The sequence below is a fragment of the Conger conger genome, chromosome 1 (assembly GCF_963514075.1).
Source record: "Conger conger chromosome 1, fConCon1.1, whole genome shotgun sequence".
Lineage (NCBI taxonomy): Eukaryota > Metazoa > Chordata > Actinopteri > Anguilliformes > Congridae > Conger > Conger conger.
Window position 1 is genome coordinate 81,052,524 of NC_083760.1, and position 23,088 is coordinate 81,075,611.

General features: G+C 48.9%; 1 protein-coding gene across 1 annotated transcript in view; it reads right to left on the minus strand.

Moving 5' to 3' along the window:
- Positions 1-3,047: 3,047 nt before the first annotated feature.
- bcam (basal cell adhesion molecule (Lutheran blood group)) overlaps positions 3,048-23,088 on the minus strand; it is a 43,547-nt gene continuing 23,506 nt past the window's right edge. Inside the window, exons 2-16 of the mRNA XM_061257931.1 lie at positions 15,998-16,131; positions 15,267-15,489; positions 12,117-12,187; positions 11,902-11,998; positions 11,068-11,250; positions 10,280-10,407; positions 9,811-9,961; positions 8,999-9,114; positions 8,251-8,392; positions 6,256-6,380; positions 5,601-5,742; positions 5,218-5,253; positions 4,066-4,207; positions 3,832-3,931; positions 3,048-3,151 (exon numbers count right to left, since the gene is read on the minus strand). Coding sequence (XP_061113915.1) covers positions 3,149-3,151; positions 3,832-3,931; positions 4,066-4,207; positions 5,218-5,253; positions 5,601-5,742; positions 6,256-6,380; positions 8,251-8,392; positions 8,999-9,114; positions 9,811-9,961; positions 10,280-10,407; positions 11,068-11,250; positions 11,902-11,998; positions 12,117-12,187; positions 15,267-15,489; positions 15,998-16,131 — 1,793 coding nt within the window. The 3' untranslated portion in view covers positions 3,048-3,148. The remainder of the gene's footprint in view (positions 3,152-3,831; positions 3,932-4,065; positions 4,208-5,217; positions 5,254-5,600; positions 5,743-6,255; positions 6,381-8,250; positions 8,393-8,998; positions 9,115-9,810; positions 9,962-10,279; positions 10,408-11,067; positions 11,251-11,901; positions 11,999-12,116; positions 12,188-15,266; positions 15,490-15,997; positions 16,132-23,088) is intronic.

A 23,088-nucleotide genomic window follows, 5' to 3' on the forward strand; every position in this document is an offset into this window, starting at 1 on the left:
ATTTGTTGGTCATTGTAATCTGCCATTACATATTTTAGTAACAGTCATCAAGTCATTAAGCCCTGTGTTTATTAATGTGTACGTGTGTGTATGTGTGTGTGCGTGTTTGTGTGTGTATGTATACAGATATGCAGTGGGACAGAGAAGGACTATCTTCTGACAGAGATAGCCCTATAACATCAGGGCAGTCCCTAATCCAGTGTTCTGTTGAAAGGCAGAGATGGGAAGACACTACTCATTACAACAGCCTCTGTAAGGCAGGACAGACCAAATACATATCAAATACATATCCAAAAACCTTGGAAGGCTAGCACTAAGACACTCAAACCTTGCCAAATAAAATTTGTAGAAAATACAGTGTCACATACTCCCCCTCCCTCCCCCCTTTCCATATCTCTCCCCTTCCTACCCCGTGTGAAAAAACAGTATGCTAAGCATAAGAAACAAACATCAATTATACTATGTATTCTTAAGTATAAAATAGTATGCTTCAGACGTACTTCAGCTTGCTGTTTTCTTCACACAGGAATCCCTGTGTTTAACCTGTTTAACCTGTGCATGTGGGGCACACAAGGTCAGTCTGTGCTTACTGTGCTGCTATTTGTGCTGAAAAAAATAATAAAATAAAACTAAAATAGTTTTAGTGCAGCTGGCCACATTGTGTGAGATTGTCAATACGAAAAAAATCAAAAAATAAGGAAAGTGTTTTCCCCACCTCCCATGTTCCCCAGCTGGCTGGAGTAAGACGGGCAGAGTCAGAGCACGATGACTTTGATGGATCATTTCCACAGTGATTCATACCTAAGCTTAAATGGCCCCAGCCCACAGAACAGCAAAACTCGTGTAGATTTTAACATACAGGATACAGAGAGCAATGAATCAGCTATACCACAGTAAATGCAGAATAATATATGTGCACACAATGTGACTTGTGACAAGCATGTTAAATTCAGGTCCAGGGAAACCAATAAAAATAAGAATAAAAATAACAAAAAAAATAAAACAAAATATATATATTTATATATATAAAACATAAAACCTGAAGCAAACCTTTTCACTTTTTGAAACTTGTATTCCTCGTCTTTTTCTAATTTCTTGGTGCCATTTATAAATTTTATTTGGTAAAAAAAAAAGAAAAAAAGAAGAATAATAGCAAATAAGTGAACGGCTGAATTGAGGAGCTGCAGACAGAAAATGCTTTCTGACAGACATGGTCCTCATCTCCCTACAGCCTGGTGCGGGAGGCACAGAGAAAAATGCATCCTGCCACAGAAACTACGGGCGGGTTCCAATTGAATTTCAAATTATTAACTGAATTAACGGATCTGAAATGGAACTGAACCCAATTCTGGTGGGAATCGGACAAAAACAACCAAGACCGGAAGAGGAAGCCCAGACCAAACCCAAAAAAAAACTCAGACCAGACCAATACAGGGGAATTCATACAGCCAGGGACAAGTGAGTTCTCTCACATGGTTTGCCTGTTCAGGAATAGCGGTCGGTCACTAGGTTGCGGACAGGAAGTTGGCTGGAAGAGGGGGCGGTTTGATTTGGTTTGGTCAGGATGAAGGAAAGGGAATATACAAAGACCAGACTGTGGTTGTGACTGACAGAGGTGCCTGTGGTGGAAAATACAACGCAACTTGTGGCGTTTCCTCGAAAGAGGAAATTCGGTTCGGTTGTGTTCTCCGGTTGGTTCTGTCACCCCCTGAGTTCTCAGATACCTAACTCAACTACTTCCGCCCCCCAAATACACGCCCACCTTCCCCTTTCTCCACCTCTACCCCCCCCCCCCACTTCTCTCACAAAACACAACCTTTTGGTTTTAGCTTAGGGGTTAGACATAACTTTTCAAATCGCACAAACTGCAGTTACAAAGAGATAAGTGATAAAAGAAACCTAACTAGCCACGACTGTAGGAACAAATATTTGAAATCGCGGTTGCACCGAGAAAGAACATGGTGCGAGTCTCCGTGTAAGCGGTTTTGAAAATAGGCTCAGGGGGTTTAAAAATAGGTCCGCAAGAAATTAATATGTCTTCAACTGCCATCAAATAAATCATAACCCCATGGTCCCTTCAGAGACTGTCCAGTGACCAGTAAAACACTAGCATATCCACTACGCCACACAAGCTATACAAAAATGGTCTGTGTCAATAGTTTGCCTATTACCAAGCTAATGCTACTGGGAGTGGAATACTGCAACCTTATTCTGATATCGTAAGTTGGTGCGTCAGCGGAAATGGCGCTACTGTCCGCAAGACACTGGCAAATCCATTACATCACAGAAGCGGTACAAAAACGATCCCCGTGTCCGAACAGAATGCCTATTTCCATGGTAACGTTAATGGCAACAGGCGAAAAAAGACTGCAGTGTTACTGTGCCATAAGGAGGCAAACTATATTAAGTGCGGAATAAGTGCAGCGCTACATATAGATGCATGTAGCACTGCACGCTAGAGAAAACAACATTACACACGGACATGTTCAGTACATCACATTACAGTACAGTGCAGGCAGGAAACCATCACAGAGCAAACTGCAAACAAAATGACATACTGTGTCTCAGCTAGAGTACAGAAGGACAGTGTCATCACAGTGCGTTACCTTCAGCTGCACTGTACTGTACTGCAGTACCTGGGTCAAATACGTAATTGTTTTGAATTCAAATACTTTTCGGTGCTCGATTGATCTTGCCTGGGGCAATTCAGCCAGTCAAGAGGACCAGACGATCACACTGGTCCACAGTAACACTGCAGAGTTTGCACTTTCTGAGAGGTCCCAATACACCAGCAGACAAGCTTTGTAAAGCGTAGAAAAGTATTTGAAAATAAATGACGTATCTGGCATAGGTCTGGTACGGTATTACAGTGATCTGTACCGTATTTAACCAGAATGTGTGAATGGTGACAGGATTAGGGTCCAGATTTAAAATGTTTCCTTAAATATATTAGATTCCATACTGAACTAGGCCAATCAAGCACCCCCCCCCCCCCTCCCAATAGCTACCTACCCACTACACCACCCCCCCTCCCCCCACTTCCCCCACCCCTCTTCTTTCAGATTTCAGGTTCTTCTCTCAAAAAGAAGAAGCTTGTCCTCTGTATCTTCTGCTGCCACATCCAACCGTTGCTTCTTCTGTTCTTCATTCACTGAGAGAAAGAAAAATAGTGTGAAATATTGCACAGTCAAAGATCTTCCCACAGTGGGCACCACTGCTCTCCTGGGCTTATACATAGGCTTGGCATTGACCCACAGACATCATGCTCCCTTGAGTAACACACAGGAGATTCAATCCCAATTCTAAACTGAAAATAAGGGTCATTCTTCTGTCATGTAAATATGTACAATGTAAAAACGTCCCATTCTTTTCTCCCTAGCAGACCTGGGTCAAATACGTAATTGTTTTGGATTCAAATACTTGCCTTTACTCGATTGGTCTTGCCTGGTGCAACTAAGCCAACCACTTTTTGAGAGTATTTCATAGGTTCCAAACACACAAGACAAACTCAGTAATGCTTAGAAAATTATTTGAATCCAAAACAATTTTGTATTTGACCAAGGTCTGCTCCCTAGTCTGGAGATGAGTCAGAGATACTCTGATGTATCCACCCGCAGGCCATATTGATTTTTATCAGGTTAAGCAAGCCACCTGTAAATGTTAACGTTTGCCCTTTAGTACCTCCTTAAAGAACTTAGGTTAATTCCCCACCAGGGATAGGAAACTACAAGCACCTGGCCACCTGCCAGAAGCTTAAGGTCTCCTCAGGCTGATGGGAGGAGTGCGGTGCTTTCTACTGTGCCAAGCCGACGGTCACGTGACCCTCCTCACCTGCTCCGCCACTGGCCGCTTGTTTAGTAGCCCCGCCTCCTCGTTGGCCTTTTCCGACTTCATCTCAACCACAATGTCGTTGTTCACCTCCCCGGTCGCCCTGCGAGAGTCGGAAAGGAGACAGAGTGTCAGACAGAGAGAGAGAGAGAGAGAGAGAGAGAGACAGAGGAAGAGGGGGCCCTGGTCTTCAGGCTGGACGGCCGGCCAATCGTGTCCCTTCCCCACGTGACTCACACGTCCTTCTTGTCCTGTTTGCCGCAGGGCAGCTTCCCCTTCTTCTGCATGAAGTACAGTATCGCCACCAGCAGGAGGAGCAAGAGAACACACACCACCACGGCGATGACCACCCCGCTGGAACCACCCTGCTGACGCTCCGCTGTGGTGAAGAGGGGGGGGGAGGAGGGGGGGTCACTCAGGTACCGCTCACAACTGCTGCGGCAGAGACCCCAAGGAAGAACGAAAGGCGCACGGCTACCAACAGTCAACGATGTGAGTGAGACACGCAAACACACACACCTACACACACACACACGCATAACCAACTGTACACGCACCGGACACGTAAGCACACAGAAACACAGGAAAGCGCACATGCACCCTCATGCGCACAGACATACTGACATAGACACAGATACAGACACACACACACTCACACTGCTGTATCAGTACAGACCTTTTTTAGGCACAGGGTTTCCTTTGCGCAGCATTGAGAGAAAAGAGTGACTGAATCTGGATGCTCTTAACCACACACCAATAGCGCCAACACACTCAACACACAGCTACACACCAGACCTGGGTAAATTACATAATTGTTCTGGATTCAAATACTTTGCTGTGTTCAATTGATCTTGTCTGGTGCAACCCAGAAGGCAGGGGTTTGCACTTTTTGAGCGTATTTCATTGGCTCCAATACGCCAGTCCAGCTCGGTGAAGCGCAGAACAGTATCTGAATCCAAAACAATTACGTATTTTCCCCCAGTCTGCTACACACCACACACAGCACAACTGAAACGCACAATCCATTAAATACTCCACACACACACAGTCACACATCACACAGGACAACTTAGACACACAGCACATTAATAAAGTAGGAAAAAGAACACCACAGAAGGAGGAATAAGACAGCCCCAAGAACAGAACAGAAGAGAGGAGTACAGAATAGAATAGAATAGAATACTTTATTGCCCCAGAGGGAAAATCTCTCGTTAACATCCGTAAAATTTAGGACAAAGCTGACAAACAGGGTAACATTATACAATATACAATATACACAGTGTTCAAAAAACCAATAAACATTCTACAGGGTTCAGTAATATACACAAAATACGACGTATGCCGTTGACAAGGACGCAAGGAGAAGAGAGAAGATGGGCAAATGTCTACCTCTATCAGAAGCACCATTATCTGGGGAGGGAATGTCTGCAAGAAAAGAGAGAGCACAGCAATGTTACAATTTGGACTGGAGGGAGAGAAAGAGAGAGAGAAAGAGATGGGGGAGAAAGAGAGAGAGAACAACAGAGAGAGAAAGCGAGAGATGACATCGTGACACCCATAACACCAAAAAAGCTAAATAAAGAAAGATCCATTACAGTTCATTACCAATTGTGTGTGTTGAAGCTGTACATACAAGTCTACAACATTGCTGTAGAATTGCCTATTTGTTATGTTTGCTATGTTGTCCGTGTATGGTTTGGCAATATAAGTGTATGCTTTCCATGCCCATAAAGTGTATTTGAATTGAGAGACAGAGAGAACGCCACACTGACCTTTTTTGATAGAGACCAGGAAGCGTTTGGAGTCTGTTCCGTGATCATTGGCTGCTTGGCATGTGACACCATCAGTCAGGACTGCACCTGAGGCCACCACAATCGCTGTGCTAATCACTGTGTTGCCCTCTATTGTTACTGACTGAGGAGAGCGACATAGAGAGAGAGACACAGAGAGAGAGAGAGAGAGGGGGGGGGGGGGGCAATAAGAAATGAGACAGTGAGGGAGAGAGAGAGACAGGAAAAAAACTGCAAACAGTACACAACAGGCCCAATGCAGTTGGGCCTACTTTGATATGTGATGCTGATGGAGAAAAAGCTCTCACACACACAGACACACACACACACACACACACACACACAGACACACACACACACAGACACACACACACAAACAGACACACACACACACACACACATACACACACGCACACACAGACACACACACACACGCACACACAGACACACACACAGACACACACACACAAACAGACACACACACAGACACACACATACACACACACACAGATTGGAACTGAGCTCATTTGTACTCATTTAGAGCTGCGATAGCATTGTATCAGCAGTTAACTGGGCTCCTCACAGTTAAACACGTAACATGTAATACGCACATACGTGCATGTGCGCGCACACGCACCTCATCCCCTGACGGAGTCCAGGTGAACTGTGGAGCAGGGTGACCCTGGACAGAGCACATAAGAGTCACCCTGTCGCCCTCCTTCTGCACGAACGCCTCGGCTGGAGCCTCGATCTCCGGCCGCCCTGAGGTGCAAAGGAAAGGGAGGCAGAGAGAGATACGCAGGGCGGGAGGGAGAGAGATATAGAGGGAGAGTGTGAGAGGGAGAGGGAGGGAGACAGAGAGATCGGAGGATCAGAATAGTCTACGTGCACCAACATCCTGTCGTGTGTCCGTAGCACAAAAGGAAATTGCGCTAGTCCACAGGTGCTTCCCCGTCGACACTCACACCAGGAATGTATTTTTGCACATTTAATGTACGGTCCCTCACATCCTACTACTGTCACCCCGCGGCCGTTTGAAAGAAAGACTGAAAGAGACACAAAACGCTCCCGGTGGCAGATACAAAGGCTACTGTACCCCCCCACCCCCTTCCCCGGCCCTCCCGGCCCGACACCTCCACCCATTCGTCAAGGAGAAACTCCTGGAACGCAGCAGCGCTTAATGGCTGGGGGGCGCTGCATCCGCCTGATTGGCCGGTCTAGACACGCAAAACCGTCGCACGATAGAAATGAAACGACAACAACAACAAAAAAGGGACAAGCACATTCCTGGCGTCATCACACGCACACGGCGGGCTGTTACCCAACCGCGTTCTCCGTCCGATCTGATCGTCACAGGCCTGCATGTGATGTGACACACTCGGGGCGCGTCGCGTGATGTGCGCCATGCGTTTGAGCGGTCATGCGTTTGAGCAGTCACACAAGTCACAGCTTGAGCTGATCCGGTAACAGATAGACGAGTACGAGGAGGAGGAAGGCACCGCGATCTACGCTGCACAACACACAACCACACGACACAGCGGCTGGCGCTGAACGCCCTCAACACGAGCGGCGTTCAGAGCTTCACATTAATGACGACGCGGCGTCTTACGATCTCTCCGTGCATAAGGGACTGGGGTTGGAAATGTGCCCTGGTTATAAACCTACAATCCACTGGCCACTACATCAGCTTTGAATCAGTGTTTAAAGTGAGCCTGTTTCCGACGAATGAACAAATATGCACTCAGTGAGCACTTTACTGGGTATTTATTAGTATTATTTTTACTTCTTAAAGTCTTTAAGTAAAGTCTTTAAGTCTTCTGCTGCTGTAGCCTATCCGCTAAAGAGGTTTGACATGTTCTGTGTTCAGAGATGCTCTTCTGCACACCACTGTTGTAATGTGTGGTTAATTGAGTTACTGTCAGCTTTGACCTGTCTGGCCCTTCTCCTTCGACTCTGTCTGGCCCTTCTCCTTTGACTCTGTCTGGCCCTTCTCCTTTGACTCTGTCTGGCCCTTCTCCTTTGACTCTGTCTGGCCCTTCTCCTTTGACTCTGTCTGGCCCTTCTCCTTTGACTCTGTCTGGCCCTTCATTAACAACGTGCTTCTGCCCGCCGGATGTTTTTTGTTTTTCACATCATTCTCTGCAAACTCTAGAGACTTTTGAAAATCCCAGGAGATCAGCAGTTTCTGAGATACTCAAACCACCCTGTCTGGCACCAAAAATCTAAAAGACAAAAGTCACTTAGATCAGATTTCTTCCCCATTCTGACATTTGGTCTGAGAAACAGCTGAACCTCTTGACCACATCTGCATGCTACTTATGCATTTAGTTGCTGCCACATGATGATGGCTGATTAAATATTTGCATTAACAAGCTGGTGTACAGGTCTATCTAATAAAGTGCTCAGTGCGTGTATACTCTTAATACAGTGGTCAGGAACCTATTGGCTCTTTGCTGGAAATCATATGCCTCATTTAACCCCAAGAAAATACAAAATGTAATATTATTTATATATTATAATATTATTATTCATTATAGAATATTAGGCTCTAATACAGGCAATAATTGTATACAGGAAGGGCCATGCGAATGAAATATGAACATGAATATGAAAGGTGAGTTATGACCAGTACCTGAGACGGTGAGCGTGACGTTGGCCTCATTGTGAAGCCCAAAGACCGAGGGGACGGCAGCCACACAGGAGTACGCCCCGGCGTCCGAGAAGGTCAGGGACTTCAGAGACAGCACGCCGTTCTGGGACAGCACTGTGGACCCCTGGAACACAAGCACCCACCCGGTCACACCAGCGACCTCTACAGTACTGCTGGTGTGTGTGTGTGTGCGTGTGTGTGGGTGTGAGTGTGTGTGTTTGTGTGAGTGTGCATGTGCGTGTGATTGTGTGTGTGTGTATGAGCGTGTGTGTGTTTGTGTGTGTGTATGAGCGTGTGCGTGTGTGTGGGTGTGAGTGTGTGTATGTTTGTGTGTGTATGTGCGTGTTTGTGAGGGTGTGTGTGTACACACGTATGCGTGTGTGTGTGTGTGAGAGAGCGAGAGAGAGAGAGAGAGAGAGAGAGAGAGAGTAGGGGTGCAGGTGTGTCTACTTCTTTTCACAAACTGTCAGCAGCAGCCGGGGCACTCCACCGCCAGACTCAACATCTTTCAGGGAGACCCACACATACGCCACACTGACAGACCTCAGACACAGCAAAAATGACAAAACCCCCCCCAAGACCCCCCAAGAGATGAAAGCAGAACCCCCTCAGACACAACAGTGAGGCAGGGCAGCGTCGTAGCGGGGGCAGGGGGCTGTGGGCTGGGGGCTGGGGGCAGGGGGCTGTGGGCAGGGGGCTGTGGGCAGGGGGCTGTGGGCAGGGGGCTTGCCTTCTTCCAGTGCAGGGTGTGCTTGTCCGAGGCCTTGGTCTTGCACTGCAGCTCCACGCTCCCCCCGAGAGCCTCAGACACAGGGCCGGCCGGAGTGATCATCACCGGGTTCAGGTCTGAGAGGAGGAGAGGAGGAGGGGAGGAGGAGAGGAGGAAGAGAGGAAGAGAGGAGGAGAGGAAGAGAGCAAGAGAGCAAGAGAGGAAGAGAGGAAGAGAGAAGGAGAGGAAGAGAGCAAGAGAGGAAGAGAGGAGGAGAGAAGGAGAGGAAGAGAGGAGGAGAGGAAGACAGATTTAAAGGAGAGTGAGAGGAGGGAGATTCAGGATCAGGATGGTTGTGCTAGAAGAGAGGCATTTTGTGTGGTCGAGCCAATGCCACACTTTGACAGTGGACTGCAGAGTTAGACTGGCTTGTCATGAAGTGAAGTGAAGTAAAACTGGCAGGAGCTGGAGTGAGAGAGAGCTAAACCCAGTGCATGAATACTGACAGCACAGGGCACCGGGTGAGGCCAAAGCATAGGAAACATCCCCATTATGTCCCATTACGGGGGTACATATAAATATGCAGAATATGTCCTTACAGAAGCACACTGTTTGTGCCTTGCAGAATAGGGACTCATAATAAGCAACCACGGAATTTGGGATGGCTACGGTGACCGAAAATAGGTAAGCCAAGTGCTTTGAACAGCTAACCTATCACTACAGCTTGTATGTATTGCTAAAAAGTTGTTGTTGTGAGGCATGATGATCTCCCTGCAGAAGCATGCACACGTAGCTGCAGACCAGGCACGTGCGGACAGGCGAACGGCGCTCACAGTGGACGAAGAGCTCCAGCTGTCTGTCCAGCTTGACTTCCTCGTTGGCGTCAAAGTCCAGAACGTCGCAGAGGTACGTGCCCGCATCGCCCCGGGTTACGGAGTCCAAGGTCAGCAACCCAGCATTGCCTTTGAGCTGTACACGTTGATCCTGAGAGAGAGAGAGATAGAGGGGGGGGAGAGAGAGCAACAGAGAGAGGGGGGGGAGCAATAGAGAGAGAGGGGGAGATGGGAGAGGTAGAGAGCAATAGAGAGGGAGGGGGAGAGAGAAATAGAGAGAGAGTGTTACTTCTATTGTGTTTTTGTTTGTTTTAATACATTGCCATGTATCTGAAGGCTCTGGCAATACACAATGGCCATGTCCAGAGAGCGTAGTGAACTGAACTGAATGTAACTGAGAGTTGCACAGGCACAGCATGGCCGTGGTCACCCCCCCCCGGGGAGGGACCTCCGCGCTCAGCGCACTCACCCCTTTCATGACGTTGAACTCGAAGTCGGGCTGGGGGTTTCCATCGCTGCCGCACTTCATCACCACTGTGTCCCCCTCTTTGATTGGCCCGGAGGTCACCAGGGAGAAGGTGGTATGCTCCGTGGGGTCTGATTGGGAAGGAAAAGGCGTCAGCAGACAGGGAGAGACAGGAAGGAATGCATATAAACTTGTTCGCGAGTTCAGGGGGGACGGAGAACGGCCGCTTTGAAGGCCTGTGTGACACGACACCCAGGCGGGGACTCAAGAGCTGGGCCGTACACATTCATTTTTGGACATCTGTCCCGCTAAACATGGAACAGTGCTGCTCTTGTTACTTTATTTGGTCAACGCAAAACCAGTGACCCAAACTGCAGGCTCCTGGTCTGCAGTGTTCGGGGTCGACAGCTCCCCCTCCAGGTTGTGTGAAAGGATAACTCTGTGTTGTCTTTGTGCTTTGTCGTCTGCACTTCTCCACAGGCAAAGCACGCTAACTAGCCACAGGTAGCAACTGGGAAGATAGCTTCCGGGTAACTAGCTTGCAAACTATTATTAGATTAGCTAACAGTACCGTACGCAGAGTATCAGCGTAGCACCTTGCAAATAATTTATTCAGATCAAGCAAAACCTTTCTACCCACAGTCTACTTTTGCAGCTATTCTATTTGTAACTATTAAACTCAACCGTATCAAGCTACATTCGTCGTTTTCAGAAAGCTCTGATGAACACTGCGCGTTCGACGGACGGCGTTGGCGGCGGTTGGCTTGGTTTCGGAGTGCAGGAGCACTCACAGTGCAGTGTCAGGGTGAAGGCCTCGGAGTCCTTGGTGTCCACCATGCCGCCGGAAATGTTGTACTCCACCCTGCAGTGGAAATGCGAGTCCTTGTCCTCCTTCTTGGGCTGCAGGTACAGGGTGCTGTGCACTGTCAGGAGCCCCGAAGCCTCCTTCACATTGCTGTTCACCATGTACGTCGCTGAAGAGGAGGAGCAGGAGGAAGGGGAGGAGGAGGAGGAGGAGGTCGGTTCAGTTAGTACACCACTACATTACATTACATTACATTAATGGCATTTGGCAGACGCTCTTATCCAGAGCGACGTACAGTTGATTATACTAAGCAGGAGACAATCCTCCCCTGGAGCAATGCAGGGTTAAGGGCCTTGCTCAAGGACCAAACTGCTGTGCGGATCTTATTGTAGCTACACCGGGATTAGAACCACCGACCTTGCGTGTCCCAGTCATTTACCTTAACCACTACGCTACAGGCCAGCCACCCTACCGCACTACCAGACTGATCTATGGCTGCTGCACTACATGAATGAGCATAGTCATAAGTGATGAATTAGAAACAATGGAGAAGGCTGTTGGGGAGCAGTCATAAGATCACAAACAGCCGTGTGTGTGTGTGTGTGTGTGTGTGACAGTAGATGAATGTTTGTGTGTGTGTGTGTGTGTGTGTGACAGTAGATGAATGTGTGTGTGCGTGTGTGTGTGTGTGCGTGTGTGTGTCAGTAGAGGGGCACACTCACTTGCGGTGGGGTCAGAGACCTGTGGAAGGGGTGTGTGTGTGTGTGTGTGCGTGCGTGTGTGTGTGTGTGTGTGTGTGTCAGTAGAGGGGCACACTCACTTGCGGTGGGGTCAGAGACCTGTGGAAGGGGTGCGTGGTCCTTGTACCAGATGAGGCGGGGTAAGGGGTGGCCGTTCCGGCTGATGCACAGCCCCACCTGACACAGAGGCACAGAAGGGCGGGGTTATTTGGGTTCTGACTGCATGGCTCTGGGCCAGTCAGCATCCACCCCGAGCAGCGCGCTAAAGCGCTAAAGCGCTAAAGCGCACACTCACCTCTGAGCTGGACGAGTCTGTGACAGAAATGACCTCGTTGGAAAGTTTCACCTCAGGCTTCTCTGGGGCAACTGAGAGACGGGAGAGAGAGAGAGAGAGAGAGAGAGAGAGAGAGCCAGAGAGAGAGGGGGAGAGAGAGAGAGAGCCAGAGAGAGAGGGGGAGAGAGAGAGAGAGAGACAGAGAGAGAGGGAGAGCCAGAGAGAGGGGGAGAGAGAGAGGGAGAGAGGGGGGGAGAGGGAGAGAGAGAAAGAGAGGGAGAGAGAGAGAGGGAGAGAGAGAGGGAGAGAGAGAGCCAGAGAGAGAGAGTGAGCCAGGAAGAGAAGGGGAGAGAGAGAGCCAGAGAGAGACAGATAGCCAGAGAGAGGGGGAGAGAGAGGGAGAAAGAGAGAAAGAGAGAGAGGGAGAGAGAGAGGAGAGAGAAATGCAAATGCACAAAATCAATTAATATTTTTATTTTTTTTAATGTTCGTGATTCTAAGTGTTCATTGTAAATAGAAAAAAACCCAGGTGTAATTAGGTAGAATTTTTCCATAAATGTTTAAATGTTCAAGAATGTTTTAATTTTTTTAAATTCACCTCAAGCACACAAACCCACTCTCTTCCCCTCTCTCGCGCTCTCACACACCCACACACACATAACCATGCGTCCAAACACACCAATTAGCCAAATCCCCAGGCTGTAGCCCAGAAAAGCCGGCACCCACTGGTCTCTGGAAAAAACCCACACACACACACAGTTGCACGCGCAGACACACACACACACACACACACACACCCACACACAGACGGGTATGCCCAAAACAAACGCAACCACAGTCGCCACAATTATCAGAGTAAATATCTGTGTGAGTGTACCTCCTGCTGGCACACCCTCTGGTCTCTGGAAAAAACCACACACACACACACAGTTGCACGCGCAGACACACGCACACACACACACACACACACACGCAGACGGGTATGCCCAAAACAAACGCAACCACAGTCGCCACAATTATCAGAGTAAATATCTGTGTGAGTGTACCTCCTGCTGGCACACCCTCTGGTCTCTGGAAAAAACCACACACACACACACAGTTGCACGCGCAGACACACGCACACACACACGCACACACACACACCCACACACAGACGGGTATGCCCAAAACAAACGCAACCAGAGTCGCCACAATTATCAGAGTAAATATCTGTGCGAGTATACCTCCTGCTGGCACACCCTCTGGTCTCTGGAAAAAACCACACACACACACACAGTTGCACGCGCAGACACACGCACACACACACACACACCCACACGCAGACGGGTATGCCCAAAACAAACGCAACCACAGTCGCCACAATTATCAGAGCAAATATCAGTGTGAGTGTAACTCCTGCTGAGGGCTGCGTGTAAAAGTGCAGATAAGGGCCTGGGCTCACAGAGGCCGGCGTTCACAAACACTGCCCCTCTATCTCTCCCGCTCAGGCCCTCCCTGTCCCACACGCAAGGTCACAGCGGCCCCGCCGGAGGCAGCTGCTCACGCTTATGCATATACATCAGACTTTCGATAACATTCATCAAACCTCCCCTTCCCTCTAAACCTCTTTATAACTCTCTCCTTCTCTCTCTCCCTCTCCCTCGTTCTAATCTGCTCACAGTGGCGTGAGTGGTTTCAGCCACCGTCAGAGCCTCCTCGGTGTTTGTCAGCAGTTATAGAAAATGACATTGATAGACAGATAGGGAGGGAGGGAGAGAGGGGGAGGGAGATGGGGAAGCTGATTGCGGGACTTGCTGTTCTGCACAGATGGTTGGGAGTGAGAGGGCATATTTATTATGTTAGTGTTTTTGGCTACAGGACACCTTCACTGTTTTAAACCCGTACGCTTCACCTACCAGCACTGGCTGATGGACCCTTACACCATCTATACAGCGCAGTGACAATGACAGTCTCTCTCTCACACACATACTGTACACACACACACACACACACACAGTAACATCAAACCAGAATGAACAGGAACGTGAACAACACATGCAGGGCTGACCGGGGTCGGTTATAATTCACCCTGCGATTAATCACGCTGATTCTCCTGGGAGTCGTGTATTAAAAATGACAGGTGCCATCGGTCTATTAATCAATAGTGTCAGATGCAATCCAAACCGCCCTAATTGACCCTGGGTGGACTAATAAAATTATCTCAAAGTAAACACTGAAAAAGTCCCTATTCATACGCGGCAAATATCAGTGGGCACTTAAAGAAGAAGAGGCAACAAAAAAATCAATGTATTTTAAAGTGACTCTATCCCTCAAATATTAATATACATACACACACTTACTGAATGATCTCAGACAATGTAAGTCTCTCTGATTAAGAGCGACTGTTAAATTAATGTACCGTACATATTTACTGATTTTATGGCCCACTTTAAGCACAACTGATTGTGCTTCCTTTGAAGTACAACTGATAGCGCACTGTCGTCAAACACCTGGAACCCTGAGCCGCCGGATATAAACAGGAAAGCCCTGAAATTTCATCAGAACGGGAGGAATGGCGGAATGACGGAATGGCAGAATGGCGGTACGGCAGAATGGCGGGATGGTGGTAGGGTGGGGTGGTGGTATGGCGGGATGGTGGTATGGTAGTATGGTAGTATGGCGGAATGGCGGGATGGCGGTAGGGTGGGATGGTGGTATGGCGGTAGGGTGGTATGGCGGGATGGTGGTATGGTAGTATAGCAGAATGGCGGGATGACGGTAGGGTGGGATGGCGGGATGGCGGGGTGGTGGTATGGCGGTAGGGTGGGATGGCGGGGTGGTGGTATGGCGGTAGGGTGGGATGGCGGGGTGGTGGTATTGTAGTATGGCAGAATGGCGGGATGGCGGTAGAGTGGGATGGCGGGATGGTGGTATTGTAGTATGGCAGAATGGTGGTATGGCGGTAGGGTGGGAAGGTGGTATGGCGGTAGGGTGGGATGGCGGGATGGTGGTATGGCGGTATGGCAGAATGGCGGTAGGGTGGGATGGCGGGATGGTGGTATGGCGGTATGGCAGAATGGCGGGATGGTGGTATGGCGGTATGGCAGAATGGCGGGATGGCAGTAGGGTGGGATGGCGGGATGGTGGTATGGTAGTATGGTAGTATGGCAGAATGGCGGGATGTGCACTCACAGAAGACCTTGAGCTCGGTGGCCCCCTGGCCCACGCCCGCCGCTCCGGCCGTCACCTGGCAGTGGAAGCGGCGCTCGTCCTCAGGCTGCACCTGGGAGAGGCTGAGGGAGAAGTCCTCCCCCATCACCAGCCTGCCCGTCAGACGCGTGTCCACGTCGACCTGACCCCCCGAGCCCGACAGCTGCTTAAAGGCCACTCGCTTCCTGGAGTCTTCGCCTTCGTCCTGAGAGAGGGAGCGGGGAGGGACAGAGAGAGAGAGGCAGGGAGAGAGAGGGGGGAGGGCAGAAAAGAGGAAGAGGGAAAGAGTGAAAGTGTGAGAAATCATTGCAAAATTCAAACGCAGAAAAAAAACTGCCTGTGCTCTCACGCAGACAAGACAGATGCTAGTCTGGGCCGAGACCGCCGTGGTCACACGGACAGAGACAGCAGTGCTTACTGCCCAGTGTGTTACAGCCTGCCACTGCCTGGGGCTAATTCTGTTAACAAGACAAGTGAGTGCTGTTAGTGTGGCGATGGGTCAATGTGTTCTGTGTTCATTTTAGGGGGGTGAAAAATCTATAAAATCAACATATTATTTTTGCAGTTATGTCATCAATCAAATATTTTAATTGATGTTGTACGTTACAATTCATGGTGATATTCATTCCCGGTTACTGTGTTATTATGTTTGGGATGTAATTTTAGCAGCGGAGAAGGAGAAGGGGGAAAGAGTGAGATGGCGAGGGACTCACGATGAACCACTCCACGATGCTGTTGCTGGAAGGGCCGGGGCCGGAGAAGGCGAAGGAGCAGGGGAGGGTGACGCTGTCCCCCTTCATCACTTCAACTCTGGGGGTCACCGTCACCGTCACTGCGCCCCAGCATCCTGGAGAGAGGCGGAGAGAGAGAGAATGAACAATCCGAAACAGTCGCACTGAACTCGGGATGACTTGACTGAGACGGGGCAGAGCGCAGTGTCCCAAACCTAAAATGGCCGACGTGATGGCTAGCCCAGTGTGAGGGACGTTAGGATATGCACACGCACACACACACACACACACTCGCCCCAGGCCAGGGAGGAAGGGCAGGGAGGGGGTTAATCAACATTCCCCAAGCCTAGCTGCAGAGAGCAATCTACCTTAAAGCAGTTCCCTGCGAGGGCCGCTCTACTGAAAGCACATCTAAGACCCATAAATCCTCACTTCAGACGGCGCGCCGTGCTCAGGCCCCCGGGGCCTTCCGAAAAGAAGAAGAACAAGGAGCGAGCGCTAAGTGTCTCGACAGGCCCTTCCTCATCGGCTCTCAGGTACAGCGCTTACCTCAGATCTCTGACCCAGATAAACATTCACACAGTCCAGAGGAGTGTGTAAGAGACCCTCCTTAGATACCCCTTACAGAAACACCCCGGCAGGCAAAAAAAAAAAAACCTCGGTCCCACTGGCGGCGTGAACACAGACAATATCGCGTTACGTTCAAAACAAAAGGACTTCACAAGCGCCTTTCACAATTTATACATGAGGAGGAGGAGGGATGAAATGTCTCCACTGGTGAAGAATTCACTCTAAAAAAGCGGGAAGAACGCTGCGCAGGCTACTTCCTGGATTAGCATTGCAATGCATGAGAGTCCCATTGTAGGGCTGCCAGGAACAGGCTCATGTTGGGCTACACACGCTAAACAAACATGTAAACAATTCACAGAAGCTGCTGCCAAATGGCATTTAAGCAGCTTACTTTTTGAAACATAAAATCCATATAAAGAGCCGAATAAAGTGCATTGATCCAGGGCACAATAGCAAAGCCCCACCTGGGTCTTGAACTAGCAACCTCTGAGTTAAAGGCTCAGTAACCGTTACCCTACACTTCAGATGCCCAGCCTGGCTCTTAGTGGAACGAGCAGTCGCTCAGACATTCTAGATCCTGAAATTTTAGAATCCACAATTTAATAAAGGAAGCATCCGTCTTAAATTCATTAGACGTCTGTGGTCCCACTGGGCGTGCCTACATGGGCGCCTGCTTTCAGCGGGAAAGGCACAGTCGAGTAATTCTAGATCCGCGCATTTCACTTAATCAGTCACAGAGAGCACTTCATTTTTTCCTCTTTTTTTGACACAGCGCGTAGGGCCGTTAAACATAATGCGCCAACTGTACCGAGGGCCTTGGATTTGGGGGAATGCGCACACTGAACAGTGAAACGATGTGTGTGGGTGCATGGTGTAACCCTTTAACGAGCAAAATCACAAGATTAGAATGTTCTTGACCGGTGTAAGGTGAGTTTATAGTCAGGCGATAGCATGTCGCTCATTTTAAATCGCAGAACATTACATTACATTACATTATTGGCATTGGGCAGACGCTCTTATCCAAAGCGACGTACAACAAAGTGCATACCCATAACCAGGGCTAAGTGCGCTGAAAAACCCTAGAGGGAAGTACAATTTCAATTGCGCGTTCATGAACTAACAAACTAATAGACTGTGGTCATTGCCGTAGTATTTTTTTCACTCCATTCTCCCAGAGTGTTAGCCGAATGTCGCTGGGACCAGTGATATCCATTGCACATCGTCAGGAACAGCAACAACGCTCTGCCGTGGACTATAAACTGGCCTTAAAACTCACTACTGGCAATCGAAGGCAATGGAGTTCAAGGCACGCGGAGGGTTAGAGGCCAACTGAGTGGATGGACGAGAGCAACGGCACGGAGACACGGGGCTCGGAAAAACACGCTGGGAACGGCAAACTGTTTTCATGTTCTGAAAACACGGACAACATCTCACAGCGCAAGGCTGAACCGCCAAAAACCGATCACACTTCCCCGTGAGCTCGGAATGTTAAACAGCGGCATTTCAGGGGGCCAAAGAGAAGCTCCCAAACAAGGCAGCAAAAAAATCATGCCTATGACTGTATGTGTGTGTGTGTGTGTGTGTGTGTGTGTGTGTAACCGTAGCGCATATGGTGTGTGCAGAGGGCGAGGTGTACGCCTATGTGTGTGTTCCCGCCGTGTGTACGAGACATTCCACAGGGTCAAAGGTCACACCCGCCGATGACCCCAGATCCCAGAGTCGTGCCAGAGGTCAGACGCGTGTTGACATTCTCAGAAGTGCTCTCTCTCTCTCTGTCTCCATTTGCCATCTCTGTCTGCCTTCACTTCTCACCCTCTTCTCCACTTCCTTTATCCCCCCCCCTGTCTTCCTCCCGGCACTCACGTGCCTCGCTACTGTCTGAGCGGTCAACAAGCAAATAAAGTCCACCGCGGTTGCCAATGGCCAAGTGCAATCGCATCTGTAAAGCAGTGCTAAGCACAGTGATAAAAACGCAACACAAGGCACCGCTCCCGGACAAAGTGGGACAAAGCAAGTAGGACAAATCGCCCGCTGTGTCATTTATCTAATGCTGTGCTTTTCTCTTGGTCAGAATGAACACTAGTGTTAGTGGTTTTAGTGAGAGGGGCAAATACTGTTTCTGGGGTCAGTGTATGTAAGCACATGGAGATGTGTATCTTGTGGGGTGTGACCCCCATCTCTTTTCCATGTGTTTCTGTGTGTTCCCTTCCCTGGGTACACTGCATCAGGTCTGCCCCAAGCCCAAACACCCACACCCCCTTTCATGTCACTTCTAATGAAGTCCCAGCCTGATCAATGCGCTTTTACCCCCCTGTTCTACCCCAAGAGCAGCTGTGGAGACAGAGAGGGGCAATTAGGGGGTAATTAGTGGCCCTCTTCTCCAGTCTGATCACACAGCGGGGGGACGGGGAGGGGGTTCGTTAGCTGACGAGGAGTAGATAATCGGATTTATTGAAAGAAAGGGAGAGTGAGATGGGGGGGGGGGTAACAGATGGGGAGTAGACAGTCTGACTGTGACCCACAGACGCATAGTCAGACACCCTCACTGTGCGCCAAGTGACAAGTCCACACACACACTCTCTCATGTGCGCACACACAGACACACACACATGCGCACGCACACACAGACACACACCCTCATGGACACGCACGTGTTCACACACAGACACATACACACGCACATACACGCACGCGTGCACACACACAGACACACACACACATGCACACACACACACGGCAGGTGAGCATCTCTATCAATAGGACCAGCTGCCCGTGCTCTCCATCTCTCTCTTTCTCTCTCTCACCCTCTCTCCACCTCTCTCTTTCTCTCTCTCACCTACTCTCCTTAATTTCCCTCTCTCTCGAGTATTCAGTCAAAGCATTCTTTTATTAATTCAATCCGGGAGAGCCAGTGTTTTGGCACAGGCGGTACTGCAGTGCAGTGGGCGTGTGTGTGCGCGCGTGTGTGTGTGTGTGTGTACAGTACAAGAGATATGGTGCAGGGTGGAGACACAATCACTTAACAGCCCATAATGTACGACAGGCGTGGCTTTCTTCGTGCTCATCATTTGTTAATTTCTGTCATTTACTCCCCCCCCCCCCGTCATGGCAACTCTCCTCCTCTATCCGCCCCTCTTTCCCTCTTTATCTATTAGCCCAGGTGTGTGTCAGACCCCTCCATAACACCCCCTCGCCACCTCAATCTCTCACTAACAAACTCAAACACGCCCATCCCAGTCAACAACGGCACTGTGGTGTCGCTTGCGAACGCAAACAGATAGCTTTCCGCCAGAGAGGTGGACAAAGACACTCACTGTCATTCAGGAAAAAAACCTGACCGTCCGTCACACAGGAGTCAAAATGAACTGGGTTCACTGAGAGTTATTTTTAAGAGAGCTCGTACTAAACAAACCACAAGCAATAACGAACAAATAACGAAGTATATCGGTGCATCTGGCAGTCTTGGTGCCGGTGGCCCTCACGCACGTTAACCTGACGGGAGGTCAATGTCTTTTTCCCTCTCAACACAAAGAGGATCAGGAAGTTGTTTTTTTTGAAGTGTTGCCAAAACAAACGCAGCCTTGTCACAGGCCCAATGTGAGAGGGTGTTCCTGAGTCCCTCGCTGTTACACGCTCAAACACACACACACACGTGAACACACACACATTCCTGCCGGCCACACTGCAACAAAAGGTTTTTTACTCTTGTAATGAGTCTTGAAAATTATTAAGGAGAAAACACTAGCTTGTTTTAAGTTTTTAAAGTTTTTGCTTGATGACTGAAATTGACATACCCCTTAGCCAAACTTTGAAATGAGTCACACTGTCTCACCTTTTTCTTATTTAGCTTAAAAAAAGTCATATTAATAAGATTTTAAGTCTAAATTACGATACTAAAGTACGGTCGACTTGGTTGACTGTAGACCGTTTCTCCCGTAGCTCCTCCCACACGGGCGCCGCCATGGCTCCCGCTCCGCCGGATTCAAAGCCTTACGTTTCCATGGACACCGCGTCACGTGGTTTCTGGAAGGGAGCGGCGTGTTGCCGCGGTCACAGCGCGCGCACATGGGCGGGCGTGACCGCGTGCCAGAGCCCATGCGTGCGCTGCCATGCGGAGTGTGTGTCCGCACGATCTACAGTTACACGGGTCTGTATGAAATATGTATTTCAGCAATGTGACAGATCTTATGCACATTTTTATGAGGGAATATTGTTCCAGATAGTACAGCTGTTCATACACCAGCTGCCCCTATAAAGCTACCAGCGATCATGTAATAAGCACAACTAAAATGACTATGAAGTGTACAGAAGAAGACATGGATAGAACGTACACTCACAGAGGCGGTGACAGTGAGCGCACTAACAGAAGTGTATAAGGCAAAACGTTCACTACTAGAAGTGTATAAGAAGATCAGGCACAGTGTATACGAACATAAGTAGGTAAGACAAAGTGCATACTAACATAAATGCATACGATGGAGTGTACAGATAAGAGTGTTCACTAACAGAAGGGGGTAAGACAGAGTAGTCACTAACAGAAGTGGGTAAGAGAGTAGTCACTAACAGAAGTGGATAAGAGTGTAGTCACTAACAGAAGTGGGTAAGAGTAGTCACTAACAGAAGTGGGTAAGAGTGTAGTCACTAACAGAAGTGGGTAAGAGTGTAGTCACTAACAGAAGTGGGTAAGAGAGTAGTCACTAACAGAAGTGGGTAAGAGTGTAGTCACTAACAGAAGTGGGTAAGAGTGTAGTTACTAACAGAAGTGGGTAAGAGTAGTCACTAACAGAAGTAGGTAAGAGTGTAGTCACTAACAGAAGTGGGTAAGAGTGTAGTCACTAACAGAAGTGGGTAAGAGTGTAGTCACTAACAGAAGTGGGTAAGAGTGTAGTTACTAACAGAAGTGGGTAAGAGTAGTCACTAACAGAAGTAGGTAAGAGTGTAGTCACTAACAGAAGTGGGTAAGAGTGTAGTCACTAACAGAAGTGGGTAAGAGAGTAGTCACTAACAGAAGTGGGTAAGAGTGTAGTCACTAACAAAAGTGGGTAAGAGTGTAGTCACTAACAGAAGTGGGTAAGAGTGTAGTTACTAACAGAAGTGGGTAAGAGTGTGCTCAATAATAATGAGCGATAAGAGGGTGCACCACAGGATGAGTGGGAGCATTGAGCGCTAGGGGTGTGTTTGGCAGGACGCTCTGTGGGACACAGAATGTCAGTGTGTGTCTCTGCCAGGCTTCTGGAGCAGAAAGATCAGTGGCTGAGGGCTGAGGGAGGGGCGGGCAGCAGAGTGGGGGTGGGGGGGTGGGGGGGGGTTCGCGGGGGTGAGGGGGAGCATGGGGGAGCCAGGGGTAGCGGGGCAGGGGCGGGGGTTGTGGCTCCAGTGTCAGAGGGTTTTCATGTAAGGCCAGGCATCCGTCAGCGCCCAGTGATGAGGCCCTAACAGGTGCCGCTCCAAAACCACAGCTGCTGCCACACACACACACACACACACACACACAGAGGGGGAGAGAGGGAGAGGAAGAGAGGGAGGAGGGTGGAGACAGAAAAGGGAGGAGAGACAACAAGTCCAAAAGAGAGATATGGGAGGAAGTGGAGACTGGGTGAGCTGACGGGGGAGTGGGGGGGAGGGGGTGCATTTTTACCATATACTGTTACACCACTTACACAGTATCATCTGTCACTTCTTCTTACTCCAGTTAGTATTCAGGCCCTTAAAAAGTTGCTTTAAATGATCCTTTAAATAATCAGATAACCACCAGCGTCAACAGGCAACATCACAGAAATCCAAAATTTTTCTTCATACTATAATACCCATAAAATTTGGACTGCAGTAAAAAGATCAGGAACAGCACTGTATAAGAGCCCGCGGCGTGTTTTCACGGAGATGTTATTTAAAATGGAGCCCTTTCCGTAAGGCAGTCAGACGCGTCCTTCCTAAACCATCTCAGACAAAACTGCACTAATGAGGAGCTCTGGCCTCCTGGCAGCATGATAACTAAATAACAAAGCGTTTGCAACAACACAAATGTGACCAATGCTTACTGGGTGTTACAAAAATAAACACTGAATTAATGAGTCACTTAATTACCACTACAATTCAGAATCAGTTATGTCACTGAGAGCTCTCGAAGGCCCCTATGAAATATGTAATAAATAAATAAATGTACCTTTCTGCTGCAGTATGTTACCAAAAGTACTTTTACCTCGTTTAACTCCATTGCTCTACACTGCAACTCATGCATTTTAATGCATTACTGTTACAGACTGTCAAGTGCTTGCACAGGTATTTCTGGGGCTCTTTCTGTTGTTTGTTATAAATAATGATTCACGGACCATCTCACAGAGAGGATGATGGGAGATGAAGTTGAGAGCTTGATGCTGTGGAGTAGGTCAAAGATGCACTGGACTTCACATCCCATCAGCCCCTGAGGCAGAACATTTTGTGGAGCACTGCCAGTTAATCACAGGCCTGTGTGTCTATGCAGGGCAGAGGAGCCCTCGGCTACA